A 19,924-nucleotide genomic window follows, 5' to 3' on the forward strand; every position below is an offset into this window, starting at 1 on the left:
ACATCTGAGGTCATCAGTCCCCTAGAATTTAGAACTACTTAAACATAACTAACCTAAGGACATCACACACATCCATGCCCGAGGCAGGATTCGAACCTGCGACAGTAGCGGCCGTGCGGTTCCAGACTGTAGCGCCTAGAACCGCTGGGCCAGCCCGGCCGGCTTCTGTATGTAAAATTTATTATTGGCTTCTGTCTCTTCTTAACTTTCAGTATAACATATGATGATGGCCACGTAATAGTCCGAAACCGATAGTGGTTTAAGCGCTGAAAAACAAAGAAAACCTTACAGCTGATGCTGTATTTTCAACTTCTACTACATATTTAACTACATGTTCTTCCTACTACACTGTATATCCACAATAATTAAAATTTCTTTCTTCGGTATCCTGACAGGTGTTGCAATGTCAATACCGAGCAGTGCTTACCAAATACCGAGGGGTAAGCTACTAACATAAAATTACGCATACCTGCTTTAAAATGATTAAACTTGTCTACGAAAATTGGAACTGCTGATAATATTCAGCGTCAGAGCTGGGGTTCCCCTTTTCCCTCCACGAGGGTCTGTGAAAGGCCCGTTCGATTAGCTGATTTCAGAACAATCTCCGAAATTTGTTAACCGTTTAACCATCTTCACCTATCAGTGATGCACCTGTAGAATTTTAGACATATGTATCTCTGGAGGGAGTTCTCAACCGTTCAGGTTTCTCTACAGCAAATAACAAAACTACTTGAGTGATCAAAGTTTGCAAGCTAACGTCCTGAAATGTTTCTGTGAAGAAAGAAAAAGCATTCCTGAGTGCTCGGATTTGGAGGAAAAACCCATCGCCTTCTGGCTGTCGGCAAGGGGAATATCCCACCTACCGTGCAGTCCGCAACGCCCCCATGACTGTGGTTGGGCCTCACGCCCATATCGGCGATTATAGTTATCTGTTGTAGCTGAATTAGGGAACATAAAATTAATCACTGGTTTGAAATGAGGATAGAACTATTACTTGTATAAAAATCGATCTCTGTCTACGTGAAGAAGATATGTAACCTGTAGTAAAATTTCCATAGGATAACAGATAAAATATTAGCTAAGGAACTACAGTCATGTGTTGCGAATAGGCAAAGTGGGAGAAATTTAAAAAAAATGTGTAACGCTTGTCCACATTGCTGCTCTTCAGACATCTGCTTGCAATAAGAAGTGCACAAAAGATAGCGTTGTCCCGTGAGTCAATGAACATGACCCGTGAGTCCTTGGCAGTGACTCAGTGCACCGGCGCTACTAAATAAACAAAGAAGTATTTGTAGTTGCTAGATTAAACCAGTAACGGTGCGTAACGGCTCAGACTGTTATGTAGCTGATAGTAAGCTCTGTAATATTGGTATAGCTCAGAACAAGATACGCAGTTTGTGTATGAATGAGTCTTCATGATGCATATGATCTTGGAAGAACTGTAACTACTGCGGTTATTCTCCTAAGCGTAGGTAGTAGATGTAATTGAGCTGCTAAAGCCACAGCACGTGTAAGAACATTTACAATTTTATTAAGATAAAAGTTATCGGTTGCAATAGAGGCACGCATAACGAAGGGATGCGGTAGTTAGTAGACAAGGTAACAGATGCATAGAGATTGAGGAACTGCTTATGTTATATGCCGATAAATAACTCGATTATTTTACTAAATTAATCGATTATTAAGCTGAAATATATTAGCTAATTTTAAACATTACGCACGAGATATTAACATCTCACTTTAATGCCTATGCAGTTTAATATCAATGTTTAGGTAAAAGACCACACCCTACTCGATAAATAAATAAATAAACAAACATTTTCTGTTCATGAGTCAGCTGGTTCAGTGTCAACGTCGCAATCTAAAATTCTGTGTCCCCGCTTCCAATTGCTCCTAGGACTGGAATTTTTCTTGCGAAATGTTAATGTGGTACCACAAATGTGCATGCGAAAACTCCAAGCTTCACCGCTGTCTGGATAGGCTTTCGTACTGAATTGCAGTTGCTTCCAAACTGCCTGTTTTCACTTGATGAGTGATAAGTGGCAAAAACATACTGCATCTATTAGGTTTCCGTCTAGCAGACCACTGCCCACTTGAAACTAGCTGTCAGGTTGATAACTGCTTCGCTGTTTAGTATCTCATCTACTGTAATCCTGGCATTAGTAATTACTTCAATAATCCGATTGATTGAAATAAGGAAAAGTCAGACGATTGCGGGCGGTGCATTAAAATTAAACCGCATTCTCGATCTAGCAATAAACGGATTGACTACGGCTTAGATGACTCTGCTCTAATTACACAGAATATCTTTACATTCAAAATGCTAGCAGATGCCGCCTAAATCACTCTCTAGCGACATCGTAATGAGTCTAATGAGAAAAAATGAGATGTTTTAGCAATAATGGCCCATCAAAGCTATACATACGTTGTTTCAAAAGTGAAACCCTGTTTTTGCTCATTTGTACGGAGTCAATTGTGGATAGGATATTCATAAGAGCTTTATCCGACTTTTGTTTAATTTGTGCAAATAACCCTGTCAGTTTCTTCGTATAGCTGTATTCCACAATGTATTTTGATGTTCAGTTCACGTGCAATTTATTTCAGAATTGTAGAGCCACATCATTAGGTGCCAAACGTTAGTCAAAACTGGAGTGCTATAACTTACTACTAATTCCAAATTCTCACTACATCCTACACATGTCCTGCGACTTGTTTAAATCATTATGCTTTGTAGCTGAGCACCGATCACGTTGATTTTAATTTGAACCTCAGTTTGTTTACGGTCTAACAAAGCAAAACTGCTGAAAATAAGAAGAAGAGCGTTAACAAGGGTTTAGAACATCCAGTCAGTCAAAAAGTGAGAAGTAAAGCAGAAAAGTTTAATCAGGAGGTGCCAAACAAAAACATCGTGGTGTAGGTAACACTCTTGCGCCGATGGAAATCGCTGTACCCACAACGAATGGTATGCTGTTCACTTGGTTAGAAGAGCTCGCGATAAAGAATGAGATAATTAATAATAAAAATTGTAGCAGTGTTGTTACGGAGCGAGACACAGAAACAGCAATACACGAGTTAAGCCTAGTGTATGAGACTCTTTTCTGGCAAGACACGCACTGCTGCAATGAGGCACTTCACCATACAAGTTCATGGGCACTCTACCAATCTTGCTGTCTGTTTGCGACACCACACAGGTGAAACATCACAATCGTTACAACAGTAATGATCACACTCGCCGGTATCTGTAATCTCATGATAGCGTCGTAAATTCCAGCTCGTGCGCTCCAAATGGTTCAAATGGCTCTGAGCACTATGGGACTTAACATCTGTGGTCATCAGTCCCCTAGAACTTAGAACTACTTAAACCTAACTAACCTAAGGACATCACACACATCCATGCCCGAGGCAGGATTCGAACCTGCGACCGTAGCAGTCGCGCGGTTCCGGACTGAGCGCCTAGAACCGCTAGACCACCGCGGCCGGCCGTGCGCTCCAGTTACGCTTCCAGAACGGCTGTTTCAAATATGCCTACTCTGTTACCTACATAAGTGGAGAACTTGAAGCGCAAAATAAGTGAAACAACAGTAATAAATAAACAAAATTTGATCTGAGTTTATTCAAAGATGATTAGATTGGAACGTTGATGTGATACCCGGAAGTTGTTAGGGGTCAAAACCGAAAAATGGTCCTTGCTCGACCTATGTTTTCTCCAAAACTGAATATAAATTTCTAATACTGACTTTTGTTAGCGGAAGATTCTTTAATGTTCTCTGTTTTGATAGTTATGGAAGTGATCCTTCCAAATGTGGGAATCATTTCTGTCAATTCCTCTGTGACTGACCTCTTTCTTTGAGTAGCTGATAATTATATCCGAATATTTAGCCACCACTAGTCTACCACCACTTGGGTTTTTTCATGTTGCACGTGAAAATGGGAATGGATAAGAAGGCATTTCCGCCTTTTCAAGTATTTACTGTCCTCACGTTTGCTGAAACCTCCCTTGACTGTATCTGGTTTCATTACGTTGTCGGTATGCGTCACTGCTTAACAGAGATTATTACAAGTCGTACCTTAATTATGGCGTTGAAAGACACAGTCGCCGCACTATAGCATATGAGTCATCCGGGAATTTACTTTTAAAGTATATCTTACCGGTAGTTCTTGTAGTTACTCCGTGCTATATTCTTATATCTCGAGCAATAGAGATGATTACTTGTAACTAGTTAAAATTAGATACGTACTGGTACCCCATTCCACATACATGCTTTCGCTGGCTGTTTGCTGTCAATAGCAGGTTTCGGACGTACTTTACAGAGCGACTCAAAACTTGAAATTGCTAAATACCTCTCCTTATTCCTTCCATATTACGCAGAAATCCGTGTTCGATTCCAGGTTCGACACAGTTTTAACTTCTTATTCATAGTCAACATGGTATATACACTCATGCTCATAAATTAAGGATAATTGCAGAATGTGGTGCCACAAAACGTGGCACTACTCAAAACTGGCGCTAATAGCATAGGCACATAGGGAACACTCACGACACAGATCTGCAAGTCCACCGTATCGGTGATAAGTTGAGAAAAGCGTCCCGAAACACATGCGCTACAAAAAAATGGTTCAAATGGCTCTGAGCACTATGGGACTCAACTGCTGTGGTCATAAGTCCCCTAGAACTTAGAAGTACTTAAACCTAACTAACCTAAGGACATCACATACATCCATGCCCGAGGCAGGATTCGAACCTGCAACCGTAGCGGTCGTGCGGTTCCAGACTGCAGCACTTTTAACCGCTCGGCCACTCTGGCCGGCACATGCGCTACAAAACGCCACTGTTTCCTGCGTATGTACCCCGACATCAGTATGGGTTATGATCACCATGCACACCTACACAGGCCGCACAACGGGTTTGCATACTCCGGATCAGGTGGTCGAACAGCTGCTGGGGTATAACCTCACATTCTTGCGCCAGTGCCTGTCAGAGCTCCTGAAGTGTCGTAAGGTTTCGAAGACGTGCAGCGATACGTCGACCGAGGGCATCCGAGACGTGCTTGATGGGGTTTAGGTCTGGAGAACAGGTAGGCCACTCCATTCGCCCGATATCTTCTGTTTCAAGATACTCCTCCACGATGGCAGATCGGTGGGGCCGTGCGTTATCATCCATCAGGAGGAAGGTGGGACCCACTCCTGAAAAGGCGGACATACTGGTGCAAAATGATGTCCCGATACACCTGCCGTGTTATAGTTCCTCTGTCAAAGACATGCACGGGTGTACGTGCACCAATCATAATTTCACCCCACACCATCAAATCACGACCTCTTTACAGGTCCCCTTCAAGGACATCAAGGGGTTGGTATCTGGTTTCTTGTTCACCCCAGATTGAAACCCGGCGAGAATCACTGTTCAGATTATACCTGGACTCGTCCATGAACATAGCCTGAGACCACTGTTCCAATGACCATTTTCTGTGTTCTTGACACCAAGCTTTACGGGCTCTCCTGTGACCAGGGGTCAGTGGAATGCACCTTGCAGGTCTCCGGGCGAATAAACCATCTCTGTTCAGTCGCCTGTAGACTGTGTGTCTGGAGACAACTGTTCCAGTGGCTGTCCCGAGCAAGGCTACCTGCAGTACTCCGTGGCCGTCTGCGGGCACTGATGGTGGGATATCGGTCTTCTTGTGGTGTTTTACACTGTGGACGTCCCGTACAGTAGCGCCTGGACTCGTTTACTGTCTGCTGGAATCGTTGCCATAATCTTGAAATCACACTTTGTGGTACACGGAGCGTCCGTACTACGACCTGCTGTGTTTGACCAGCCCCCAGTCGCCCTAGTATTCTACGCCTCATAGCGTCATCAATATGTGTTCTTTGAGCCATTTTTAACACAGAGTCACCATTAGCACGTCTGAAAACGTCAGCACACTTACTCGCTGCACCGTACTCTGACATGCACCAACACACCTCTGCGTATGTGGACTGCTGCCAGCGCCACCGTGCGACGACCGCAGATCAGATGCACCGCGTGCACATACCCCGAGGCTATTTAAACCCGCATACCACCCTCCAGAGCGTATTTTCACCATGTATCAGCATTATACTTAATTTATGAGCATGAGTATATTTCGTAAAAGATCGAGAAAATACAATCTCTTCAACTTCTGATGTTCGGTCGTTTCGAATCTTGAATTGTTGTATTTCTAGCTATTGTGATTCAGACGGTTTTATTACCCTATAAGTAGCCGTGGAAGTGCCGTGTAACACAAAGCTGATGCGGTCATTAACGTACAGCCGAAATGCTGACAGCAAAATATGCTTCTATTTTATTGCGCCCATAGATTTTCCCCTGCACAATGAAAAAGAAAGCAGAAGAAATTTAACTACTCCCAAAATAAAGTTTCGCTAGTATTACAGATGCTTTATACACAAAAATAAAATCACTCACGAAATGAAGGAAGGAATCACGTAGCCTTGTGGACCTCTTTGTGTAACAGTAATGGGACGAATCACTCTCTCTTGGCATTTGTTACAAATCGTAGACTATTTGAAGACGTGAATGTTACTATCTTCAAGCATACTTCTTGAAACACGAGATAATTAAATCTCAATTTGGAACTGTTATAACTGCTAAGATTAATAAAACCGATGTATCACTTGCATTCAGTTAACCAAGGGCTCGCAAAGTTTTCGTTCCTTTCTTGTGGAATAAGTGACCGTTTTCGAGATTTTACATTGTACAGTTATGCAATCACTCCCTTCGCCTCAAACTGTATTTACATTTTCTGCTGGTACGATGGGATCGTGTAAAATTTTTCGTACATTATCTACAAACTATTCCATAATTCCATTAGATAAATTATTTCTTTCTTGTAAAATGGCAAGCAAATCTATGTTGTAATATTACGCTCCTTTAGAGTATCGTCATGTCGTTTTTATTATTTGATAAAAGATACCATGTTCTAACCTAGATAGGAGCGGGCGTGAACACTGTTACAAAACATTATCCGTAATATGTGCGATGGTATGAAAACACTTCTGGTTGACCAACAAAGGCCTTAAAACTACTGTGAAAAATTAACTGGCGGAATTCCGACACGGTGGAGGTTTTTCACATGTGGAATAACCGGCAATGTAAAACATGTATTGAGGTCAAAATTCAAAGGCTGTCACGAGAAGGAGATTTGCTTTTAACATCCCGTCAACAACGACTTTATTAGAGATGGAGCTTGAACTCGGATTGTGGGAGGAAGCGGAAGGGGATCGGCTGTGCTTTTTCAAAGCCTGAAGCGATTTAGGGAAATCATCACGCAAAATCTAATTCAGGGTCTTCGAATACGAGTCCAGTGGGCTAACCACTGTGCCACCTCGCTCTGTTAAAGCCTGACAGTGACAGGTAAGAGGGAAAATGAGTACTCTATACAAGATATTCACCTCTGTCGAAGTAACCAATGAACGCTCGCGACATCAGCTTCACTAACTGTAAAAAGTAATGAGGTCCATGCAGATGTGGTAACACGAACACTGTAACAAACAAACTTTTATTTACTAATGGTTTACCTTATGAATAAGACACCGAGGTCGAGAACTGCGCATAATTTCGAATGCTTATAAATATCATCGATTATCAAAGAATACTGTAAAAACGCTATTCATTTACAGTAGTAAGCCTGAAAGAAAAAAAAATCGTGACAATAACCATAGAGACTTGGAGTAGGAAGATCAATTGCGAGCTTCTGAAAAATGTGAAAGAAAGCAAAATAGACAGCATGATATCTAGTGTTGTAAAGCCCTTAGACAATAAGATTCAAGTAAGATGTTATAGCAAACTAATGTAATGTAATGATATACGCCAGCCGTGGTGGCCGAGCGGTTCTAGGCGCTACAGTCTGGAACCGCGTGACCGCTACGGTCGCAGGTTCGAATCCTGCCTCGGGCATGGATGTGTGTGATGTCCATAGGTTAGTTAGGTTTAAGTAGTTCTAAGTTCTAGGGGACTGATGACCTCAGAAGTTAAGTCCCATAATGTTCAGAGCCATTAATGATGTACACCAAAATCTGAAACAGCCTCTTATGCTGATTGTATCGAAAGCGGCAGTGCTCCAATACTACAGATGTTTTGCAGATTGGTATGATTTTTATGTACGACCGACAGTCAAGGATTAGCAAGTTATTTTGCTACCTAACATAAGAAAAATTCTCTTCACGTAATATATTCAACTGTTCTAACCACACTTTTCAAATGTCACTTGCTCTGGTATACACATTTCTTCGAACCTATCTAAGGTTCTTATCCCCGGCAGACATCTGTACAGTGCCAGGAGAGAAGTTCTTAGGGTGCAGTGAATAACTTCCAAGTCAGTATATCAAGGGATTGTCCGCCAATGTGAGGCCCTGTGAACTTTAGAAAACGTGAGAAGTACTGTCAAACTGAAAATCTGGGATAGCTCACCGTGAGACATGTTTGTGTATCTCAGTCGATAAGAACGTTGCCCATGAAAGGCACGGGTCTGGAATAAAGTCCTGTTCGGGTGCATATTCTACCAGGAGGTTATATTAAGTTTTATACTCCACCAATAAGTGAAGATGCGTTCTGTGAATGTCAGTGTAACGGTAAACGAATACGCGAAGCCATACTTTCACAGTTGTTTGACTACGTCTCTTGGCTAGCAATGGTACTTCGTCGCTCTCCAGGTGAACCCGTGGGCCCTAAGCAGACACTATCGCACATACCAATAGAAATGTCGACTGCTGTAAGAGCTGTTCGGTGATCGCGACCCTGAGCTTGCATAGGCCCCTCTTACATCTCTACACATATACCGTGCAACTCACTGTACAGTCCACAACGGACGGTACATCATGCCAAAATCATAGGTTTTCTTTCATACTCCATTCCTGTATTGAGCGAGGGAAAAGCGACCTTTCGTATCCTGTGTGCGTTCTCTAAGGTCTCTTTTACTATTCTCACGATCCTTACGCGTGATATACGGTGGTGACAGCATTTTGGTTGCACAGTCTTCTGTGCAGCCGCGGAACTAGGAGTTGGGTGGTGGCGAGCCCATAGCCTTTTACTCTGGGAAATGTGTCCGGTACTCAATTCGACAGCAAACTGAGTGCACTTGTATCTGTCATGTAGGAGCTGAAAGTAAGAAAATTTCCGGTCCAGTATTGCACCCGCCGGACCACAACGGACACTTTGCATATACAGCTTCTCTAAATGTACCCAACAGAATTTCGCGAGAACTATGTCGTCTTTCGAAGGATTGACATTTGAACATTTCTGTTACTCTATACGGACGGGTTACGACCCTAGCAGCCCGTCTCTGAATTCATCTACATCTACATTTATACTCCGCAAGCCACCCAACGGTGCGTGGCGGAGGGCACTTTACGTGCCCTGTCATTACCTCCCTTTTCTGTTCCAGTCGCGTATGGTCCGCGGGAAGAACGACTGCCGGCCGCGGTGATCTAGTGGTTCTAGGCGCGCAGTCCGGAACCGCGGGACTGCTACGGTCGCAGGTTCGAATCCTGCCTCAGGCATGGATGTGTGTGATGTCCTTAGGTTAGTTAGGTTTAAGTAGTTCTAAGTTCTAGGGGACTGATGGCCACAGATGTTAAGTCCCATAGTGCTCAGAGCCATTTGAACCATTTGAAGAACGACTGCCGGAAAGCCTCCGTGCGCGCTTGAATCTCTCTAATTTTACATTCGTAATCTCCTCGGGAAGTATAAGTAGGGGGAAGCAATATATTCGATACCTCATCAAGAAACGCATCTTCTCGAAACCTGGCGAGCAAGCTACACCGCGATGCAGAGCGCCTCTCTTGCAGAGTCTGCCACTTGAGTTTCCTAAACATCTCCGTAACGCTGTCACGCTTACCAAATAACCCTGTGACGAAACGCCCCGTTCTTCTTTGGATTTTCTCTATTTCCTCTGTCAACTCGAACTGGTACGGATCCCACACTGATGAGCAATACTCAAGTACAGGTTGAACGAGTGTTTTGTAAGCCACCTCCTTTGTTGATGGACTATATTTTCTAAGGACTCTCCCAATAAATCTCAACCTGGCACCGGCCTTACCAACAATCAAATTTATATGATCACTCCACTTCAAATCGTTCCGTATACATACTCTCAGATATTTTACAGAAGTAACTGCTACCAGTGTTTGTTCTGCTATCATATAATCATACAATAAAGGATCCTTCTTTCTATGTATTCGCAATACATTACATTTGTCTATGTTAAGGGTCAGTTGCCACTCCGTGCACAAAGTGCCTATCCGCTGCAAATCTTCCTGCAATTCGCTACAATTTTCTAATTGTGCAATTTCTCTGGATACTACAGCATCATCCGCGAAAAGCCGTATGGAACTTCCGACCCTATCTACTAGGTCATTTATATACAGGGTGAAAAGTATTTAAACCGACAAACTCTGGGAGGTTGTAGGGGACATCAAAACAAATATTTTTCCCTAATGTCATTTTTTCCTATGGGGAGTATTTAAACCGGTAGAGGAAGATTTATCTGGCGGCATGTTGTTTAAACCAACAAACACTTTTCCATTTTATTAACACAACCCAATTTCAATTACAGTAAATTTTCAAAAATGCCTCCTTGACACGTAAACAAAGGTTAAACCGTCGGATGATGCTCTGTCTGGCACGGGCAAAAACCCCAGGAGTATCCTGAATTGTTCCTGCTGCTGCTAGTATCAGGGCAACCAGATCCTCTTCTGATGCAGCAGGAGTTGCCTAAAGAAGGTTGCGCATCTCTCCCCACACAAAAAAGTCCAGAGGGGACATATCTGGGGATCGAGCAGGCCGTGATACAGGACCACCTCTGCCAATCCACGTTTCTGGGAATCGTCGGTCCAGGAATCGACGCACACGACGACTGAAATGTGCCGGCGCCCCGTCATGTTGGAACCACATGTGTTGTCTTGTAGCGAGCGGTACGCCTTCCAGCAACTTCCTCAAATTGCAGCGTTCTTGCTGTGCGACGGCGTCCCTATCCAGGTAATCTGATAAATGACCCGGTCTCACGCAGACATTGGTACACAGCAGAAGAGGTCGTATGATGCAGGATACGGCGATTAAGGTACTGTTGTTGATAAACCCGCTGTACAGCTCGTCCGTTGTGGTGTGCTACGTAGTACTCACCAACCATATCGGTGTACTCACTCCAGGTGTATCGAACCATTAGTAAACAGAGACAATGCACTACTACACTGGTGGACAGCAGTTGCCTACAACTGAAAGGCGTAATACGCCCTCTAACAACCGTAATACGGCCTCTAACAACTGAAGAGCGTAATATGACCTCCACTGGTTTAAATAATCCTCATAGGAGAAAATGACATTAGGGTAAAATATTTGTTTTGATGTCCCCTATGTTGTGTACATAGTTCCGCGTAGTCAGCGCGTACACAACTTTCCCACTAGAGCGCGCCCCGCTAAGCACAACAGCGCAGGTGCAGCGCTCGTCCGTCTCCGCACTACGAGATGGCGCTGCCTTAGAGACGCACCAAATTCTGCTTCCGCCGATCTGTGTATTAATATGTGACGCAGCCAATGAGATTGCTGCTAAAGTAGAACCTTTTCTCCTCGCGGAACACACTTGCGCAGTGATACCTGAACGTGTGAGGTATTATAATGAGTGTACAGACCTCCGATTAGTCAGTCTGCATTTGTCTGCATTAGTCTGTATCAATCTGCATTAGTCTGTACCAGTCTGTAGTCAAGTTTCAGTCTGCGCCTAATAAGATTATCATATTCCTGTACATAGCCATGAAGATAAATGTATAGACACTTTGTCAAGTGTCAGAGATATGTGAGAATAAGATTAATGTACCAAGACCAAAGGAACTTCAGATTGTCATTTGTAAATAGCATCCAGAATCAAGTTACGTAACATATGCTTTTTATTATTTTAATAAATGTGTGTGAAAATTAATCAAGTTCTGTTTAAAGTTGGTCACCGTCAATCTGCTACTCTAAGCGTGCAAGTGGCATTTCTATCGTCTGACCTAACGGCAGAAGATAAACACACCACGATAAGACCACGAGACACGTTGCTGACACTCGCCTACTTCGTCTGAGCGACAAGTCAAATAATCTGATTGTGTGTGTACCGAAGGTCTTACAGTACGCACTCCACACCCTACAACCTCCCAGAGTTTGTCGGTTTAAATACTTTTCACCCTGTATATTTATAATTACCTCTATGCCTATTGTCGTGCGTATTTAATGACTCCAAACATTGGAACAGTACTCGAGGATTTGTCAAACTACCCTCAGGCATGCGACGTCCTTTGCAGACGAACTGGATTTTTCCAGAACTCTTCCAACAGATTCGAGTCTTTCATTCACTGTCAAAGCTACACGATTACTGTTTGTCATTAAAAAGGCAGAAAAACACAATAAGTGATGCCGTTTCAGGAAATGAAAAACATTTTATTTTTCGGTATAACTAGAAACGGAATACAAAAAGAGTAATACAAAGGTAAGAAAGTAGTGAGACGTGGAATCCGTGGATCAGCGCGGGGCGGCAGAACTCAGACGACGGCCTTGACGAGGGGCGCGGCGGCGACGGCGGGCAAGTCGCGCTGCACGACCGCGTTGAAACCGTTGACGGGGTCGGCGTAGTAGTTGACGGTGCGGCGCACGCCGTCGGGCTCGATGAGGCTGTAGCTGCCGCGCACGATGCCGCCCTCGCGCGCCTCCTCCTGCGCCTTGGCGTCGCCCGTCAGCGAGTCCTGCACCGTGTACGCGTACTGGTACTGCGGGTACGCGTCCGCGTAGTCGGCCGCCACCACGGCCGCGGCTGCAGGCGCCGCCACCAGAGGCGCTGCCGGCACCACGCCCGCCTGCGACGCGCCCGCCACCAGCACCACGCACAGCACTGCCTGCAACAAACACCACACACTCTCGGCTCAGTCGCACGCAAAGCACGTGCTACACCTCGGTTCGTACCGAGGAATGAGGTTACGGAGCACACTGTTTACAAAACTCTCGTGCGACCCATCGTAGATTACTGATCAGGTGTGTGGGACGCATACCGAACTGGATTAACAGAGGATACCGAGCGTATACAAAGAAGGCCAAATTTTTTTTTCCCCAAATTTTGTGAAACATACATAACCCACTATCTGACACTTTCGAGTGGGTGTATTAGGACTGACTAACTCTGCTATTAGTACTACAGAAGTGGTTTATTAATGCATGCACACTATTTATTAAGCAACATTGTGCTATATATTAATGATCGGCCTCTTAGCCTCTCTGGAATCTTCCCAGAGAGTTTCCCGTCGCTAGCCACGTGGAGGCGGGCCGCTACTACTAGAAGAAACCACTCCATTTATACTACTCTTTTATTCCCCCCACCACCATACTGATGTAACTACAACTACTAGCTACTACAATTCAAAGACTTAAACAAACGTAATATTTACATATTTACAATTGCGCATTAGACCTGAAGCGCATTTACCCTCTCCCAAGGTAGGCTCGCTGGGCCTCGCTTGAGATTTTATTCACCAATTTTGCGAAATTGCTAAACAATTCGCCATTTGTCAATATATCATTTATATTCCTTGTCTGCAGAAGCTGTCTCTCAACTGAGACAGCCTGTTCGTATATTGGACACTCAAACACTGTGTGTTCTGGCGATCCTTCGTGGGCACCACAGTCACACTCCGGTGTTGGCCTTTTTCCCTATTTTATGCAGGTGCGTGGGATAGGGACCGTGACCTGTAAGGAAGTGAACTAGGCCCTGTGAGGGCTTCGTAATCTTGTTCTTTAATCTTTCTCTTACTGTGCGTAGAAACCCGTGGACTCTACGGCCTGTACTGGACCCATCCCATTCGTCCTGCCAAATGTCAAGCACTTTCACTCGGATAGATTTAACGGTTACCAGAGGACTGCGCATTATATTTTGCACCATGTCGATGTTCTGTTTGCGCAGCCGGTAGAAGGCTGTGTGCTGTCTTATTATCAGGTCTAGTGGACATAGACCCACAATTACCAACAGTGCATCTGTTGGACTTGTGTTGAATGCTCCAATGCATCTCAACAGAACGTTCCTCTGTATTCGTCTGACAGCAGCGGCAGGCCGTACCAGAGCTAACCTGTGGGCCCACACACTGGACGCGTGCCCTACTATTGGTGCCAATATACTGTTATGATAGATATTTATTGTTTTTGACGGCAAATGAAATCTTCTTTGTCCAGTTGATATTATCTTATTGAACAGAGCTAAGGAGTTTGTCGTTATTTGCTCAATATGCGGAATGAAACTCCAATTCTCATCTAGATATACCCCTAGGTAACGGGCATATCTCTGTCGCGACACTGCCTGGCCATTAATTCTGACTGTTGGGTCCCTATTTAACTTGCCTTTTAAGAGCATATATAGCGATTTTTGTGGTGCAATAGACATTTTAGTCTTCTCACACCAGTTTGTTAACAGTCCAATAGCCAGTCGTGATCGATCTTCGATCACACTGCGAGTGTCACCTTCCACTGCCTGCAACACGACACACTCCACAAAGAAGGACAGCACGATTGTCACAGGTTTGGTTGGCTCAATGCAGAGCATCTTTGAAACGCTGAAAAACCTGAACTAGCATACGCCAACTGTCTCGCCAAAGCCTACTTACGAAGTTTCACGAGTTAGTATTCTGTAAACGTTGTAGAGATATTCTTCACCCGCAGTGTATCGCTCCCGTAGGGACTGCCAAGACCAGACTAGGTTAATTACACCGTACATAGAGGCATTTAAAAAAAAATTTCTTTCCACGCATCATTTATGAATGCAACTGGGCCAGCCGCTGTGGCCGAGCGGTTTTAGGCGCTTCAGTCCGGAAGCGCGCGACTGCTGCGGTCGCGGGTTCGAAACCTGCCTCGGGCATGGATGTGTGTGATGTCCTTAGGTTAGTTAGGTTTAAGTAGTTCTAAGTTTATAGGGGACTGATGACCTCAGATGTTAAGTCCCATAGTGCTCAGAGCCATTTGAGCCAATGCAGCTGGAAGAAACCCCAATAGTGGTACAATGGCAGGTATCCTTTCTGCACTTCAAAATGCTTTACACGCTATAAATGTAGTAATGTAAAAGTATGGGACATATATGTTGTGAAATTAGAACATTTACCAGCATGATTCATAGAATGTGCCGCGCGGGATTAGCCGAGCGGTCTAGGGCGCTGCAGTCATGGACTGTGCGGCTGGTCCCGGCGGAGGTTCGAGTCCTCCCTCAGGCATGTGTGTGTGTGTTTTTGTCCATAGGATAATTTAGGTTAAGTAGTGTGTAAGCTTAGGGTCTGATGACCTTAGCAGTTGAGTACCATAAGATTTCACACACATTTGAACATTTCAACATCATAGAATGTATTCGATCTTCGTCTGTCCTTCCTGTAGGATGCTGTGCCTCTCATGTTGCAAGGTGACGCGATGAATCGCGTGATCTGCTGTTTGGCGTGAGTCCATCTACCGAGCACGCCTAAAACTAGGGTACTTAGCAGTTGACTAGGAAGCCTAAGTCAATTATTGTACTACTGAATAGTTCTGACAGACACTTGTTTAATGTTACCTCGAAGGAATTAGCGAGGAATGCTTCGAGGAAGGCTCAGAGAAGTTTCAACTGGATAATCGTATGAGGATTTGACCCCCAATCCTCCCCTATGCGAGTGCTGTGTCGTAAGCATTGTATGTCTGGTGAAATTACTGAAAACGTGTTTTATGTTGTCAAACGTAGCATTATTCACATAGCCATTAAGAGTGCTAAAACGTACAAAAAATTGTTATGATTGAATGTACAGCAGCCATCAACCTCGAGGTTGGCTAAATATTGCATTACTTCACATGCCATTACCCACACTGAAGCGAAACACTAAAACGTTTTAATACGTTTTTGTGGATACAGAAGGTGAGGTAACTCCGCTGTTTAAACAAGTTTCTAGGCACAAAATAAGATTTAGTGACTTCACGTTCACGGTCGCTGCGGAAGCTGACAGTTCGAGTCATGCACAGCGCTTTCATGCAAGATCCTGGTGGAATTTGTAGGGTTGGAGGTTTCAGTTACACATCTCTTCAACCTCTAGGGAAATTGAGTAAGAGAAATACTTCAACTGGGGAAGAGTAGGTGAATTAAGCAGTGATGGCTTGTCGAAGCAACCACTCGGTATTTGCTGCCCGTGTGACACGAGTTCAGTGCCTCAAACAACGCAGGAAGTCGCTCTTTGATTCTTCAAATTTATATGCCATTATATTATTCACCTGACTTGTCAGCGTTGTACCAAATAGTAGCAGTGCTGTTGCTGACTACAATCAATGTTTGTACAACGTTGTGTAATGATCGACTTGTTTTCACGGATAAAAGGGAGTGAGAGAGGAAAGGAAGTGCTGTTAGTTGCTTTACTTCTCTCAAAGAACATAACCTAGATTACCTGATCCAACCGGAGACAAGAATGCGATCAGCTGTGCACCGCGCCTAAATTCAGAAGGACACTGAGAAGGTATTTCTGACTTATTCCAGAAATTGGTTCACATTCTACATATGGGGAACTATACACTGTATTATCGCTCCTTATCTACAAATTTCTGCTAATTAATTGTTCTACCACCACTTAAATTCTAATTAGTATCGCCTCCATCGAGCGCCATATTGTCTTCGGGCACTGGATACTGTATAGTGAAATTATACAGAACATTTTCGGTCTTCGATACATAAAACGTTTTCAGTCTTTTTGTGTGTTCTGTGTGACATAATTTGTGGACTTAGTCAAAACTTTCAGCCTTCAGTGGACACCAGAAAGTAGTCGGAAAACTATGCCTCGTCTGAGTTATTCGTAGAGAAGCAGAGTACTGACAGCCACAATTCACCCATCATTTGGCATATAGGAAGTCGTGTAGGAAATAGCTACCGCTTTCGCTAATAATCGTTGTGGGAAACAATAAAATTGTACATTGGTACAGATCAGTCTTGGGGTTTTGTCTGGTCAGTTTACGAATCGTAACAAATTGAGAAAGATGTCAGATTTAGATCGGCTTCTAGAAGGTTTGTCCTACAGATGAATATCAAAGATATACACCTTATGGATAATGTACAGGTTTTTCCCCGACTGACAGTCTGATTCATTGCCAAGAAAGATGGTTAAGCACATTGGTAACAAAAAAATTTTTCAGACAAGGATGTCTGTCTTCTATCTTTAGGCGAAAAGTATGAACAGAGAATGGATTCCTTACTGCATATGGAAAACTGATTTACGACTAAAAATGTGTTTACTGAATCTCGATGCGAAGATGTATGAGTAAATTGGTGACTATCTCTTCAGAACTGATATTTTTGTGGTTTCTAAAGAATACTTCCATCATTCAGATTAAGAGATACAAATGACAACTGTGGTAGTGTTATCTGCCTAACTATGTGAAACCGCCCCCTCTTCCATCTCCTCTTACGTCTGTTGTGTTTATATAACACTCATATTTAATTTTCTCCCTTTTGTAATCACGATTGCTCTATCAAAGACGACTTTTACGTTGAGAGTTTTGCAAAACACTTTATACGTGCAATATCATTTTGAACGTAGATCATTATCTTTGTCGATCGTAAGTATTGTCTGACGATGGCCTTTTATGCCGGAAACCAGCACAAAAGATAAATGATCAGCGTAGAGCATCCACAGTTCGTATTTTCAGGCAGGGACAGTAGATTCGATTAACGTGACGAAGAGGACTAGCTCATTTGGCGAAATATTGTGCAGAGAAATTAAATCGCCAGACCTGCTTAACACTCAGAAATATATTTACATGGTTTTGTTTGTGATAGACTGATGGTTGGTAATTACTGTTGTGTCGACTTGAAGTAGAAGCTCAAGCGAAGGATACCGCGAGATAATTATCAGGGGATAAATCTTGACGCGTTGACTTTATGTACCCAGACATGCTTTTTGTAAATACCTCTTCCTTGTACCGCTCACGTCTGACTGATTCGACTGGTATTCATAAAATGTCAGCGATATTCACCACTGTCATCGTCGATGAAAGTGAATAACGACTTTTAAAATACCTTTCTCCGAAGCCCAAACATATAAACAACAGGAAGAGACTGATGGATACAAGCAGAATTTGTCTAGTTTTTAATTATCTTAAGATTATAGCAGGGGCATTAATCTGCTTTTAAGTGCATGTTCCTCGCAGAAGGTTTACGATCGATTGCAGCCCGTTAACAATTCAACAGTACAATGCTGACAATACTCTCATATACAGAAGAAACATCAGTATACATACCACCTGAAAGGAGATCGTTTTAATATACACAATAAAGAGTAATAAACAACGTAGTAAAATTTCTGCCAGATTTGTCATGCAGTATCACGCTAAAAGTTCAGATAAGAAACTACGCTAAGGCACAAAGCTGTCTCGTAGTTGCAATTTTAGAAACACAATCCCTGATATTATAAATAAAATAATTTACTTTTCTACGCACTATCATTTCAATTCTGTTATTAACATGAGTGATGAGCGCAATATGAGCCGAATAGGACGAATGCAATGTCGCTAAGTAGCTTCCTCTTAATATTCCGTTGAATACGATTATCCTCGAGGACTTGAATCATGTAATTGAGTCCAGTACTTCAAAATTTTGCTACGGACTCCACTAAATGACCGAAATCATGAGTTCTTAAAAACAGGAAAAAATTACTCCTTACGAACTAAAAACCGAAATGTACGCACTCGCATACAACACTTACTCGCAGGAGTTCCATTGTAGTGAGTGGTCGGTGTAAAGCGACTGAGGCTGAAGAAGGCTCGAGGAGTCTGATGAAAGTGTGGCCGGTGGCTCGGCTTTTATAGCGGAGTCCCCACCACGGCCGGGGGACATCTTCAACAGCAACACGTACGCCTCACAACGCAACTCGCCGTTACTGCAACCTGCCCAAACACGCCATCGGGATCCTCCAAATACGAATCGGAGACGGTGAACGCTTCTTCAACTCAGAGTTCACAGTCTCGGCATTAGTTGTGTGACAGAAAACATCCCGTTCCTCAGAAGTGGCTTCGGTTTCAGTATCATCAATTTGTAATAGATACGATTCGCTAACTGTGGAACAGAGATCCTTAAAACAAAACCTACCATCTGTGTGTTGTCAGTAACTTTTAAACACTTTAACATTTATTTAATACGGAAGATAGTTCGTATAGGTTAAATATGTCTATTTTTTAGATTGCAAACGGAAATGCATATACGAGAAGTAAGCAGTAGAGTCACTTATTTATACGAATTTTGTTTTTATGTAGCGTGCGGAAATTGTAACATGCTGCTAGTTGTTTTTGGTTTTCTTAAAATCACAATAATTAAATTGCATTAAAAATAGAAACAAGTACCATTCCAGAAATGTGGTCGATTTTTTTAACATTTTCAATGTAATAGGAACAGAGATTTCTTATTCGTTAAAAGAGGTACAACGTACGATGAAACCACTAAACCACGATGAAACATCTCCATGTCAGAGACCAAATACATTGAAAGTATTTAACACTTAATTCATAATCTGTCATTTTTTTCCAAAGAGAAATTTACTGCGGATCCGTAACTGATAAAATGTATAGATATTACCTCCTCCACCACAGCTTCCTGTATCTATTTATTTTGTTACTACTAATTTCTGTATTGCTTTAATTGGCACGAGCGGCTAATAAAGGGGCTCCATTATTGAAACTAGAAGCGATCAGTTAAATAAAGAAATAACGTAGCTGTGGAATAGTGTTTTCAAAAAAGTTTCACACTTATTCGACGGTACAGTATACTTCCATAGTTATTATCTAGGTACTTCTCACGTTATTCTTCACATGATGTTGAGGCTGATGTATCCCTATTCATTTTTGTCGACAAAACAGGACTGCATAATGCTACAATTTGCACTCGCTTAATAA

General features: G+C 43.0%; 1 protein-coding gene across 1 annotated transcript; it reads right to left on the minus strand.

Annotated features, from left to right (window-relative positions):
* Window positions 1-12,480: 12,480 nt before the first annotated feature.
* LOC124723195 (cuticle protein 19.8-like) lies at window positions 12,481-18,795 on the minus strand. Its single transcript, XM_047248389.1, has 2 exons — window positions 18,742-18,795; window positions 12,481-12,897 (listed from the first exon to the last, which is right to left on the minus strand). The coding sequence occupies exons 1-2, from the start codon at window positions 18,754-18,756 to the stop codon at window positions 12,547-12,549; spliced, it is 366 nt and encodes a 121-aa protein (XP_047104345.1). The 5' UTR covers window positions 18,757-18,795; the 3' UTR covers window positions 12,481-12,546.
* Window positions 18,796-19,924: the final 1,129 nt, after the last annotated feature.

This window comes from Schistocerca piceifrons, chromosome X (genome assembly GCF_021461385.2).
Source record: "Schistocerca piceifrons isolate TAMUIC-IGC-003096 chromosome X, iqSchPice1.1, whole genome shotgun sequence".
NCBI lineage: Eukaryota > Metazoa > Arthropoda > Insecta > Orthoptera > Acrididae > Schistocerca > Schistocerca piceifrons.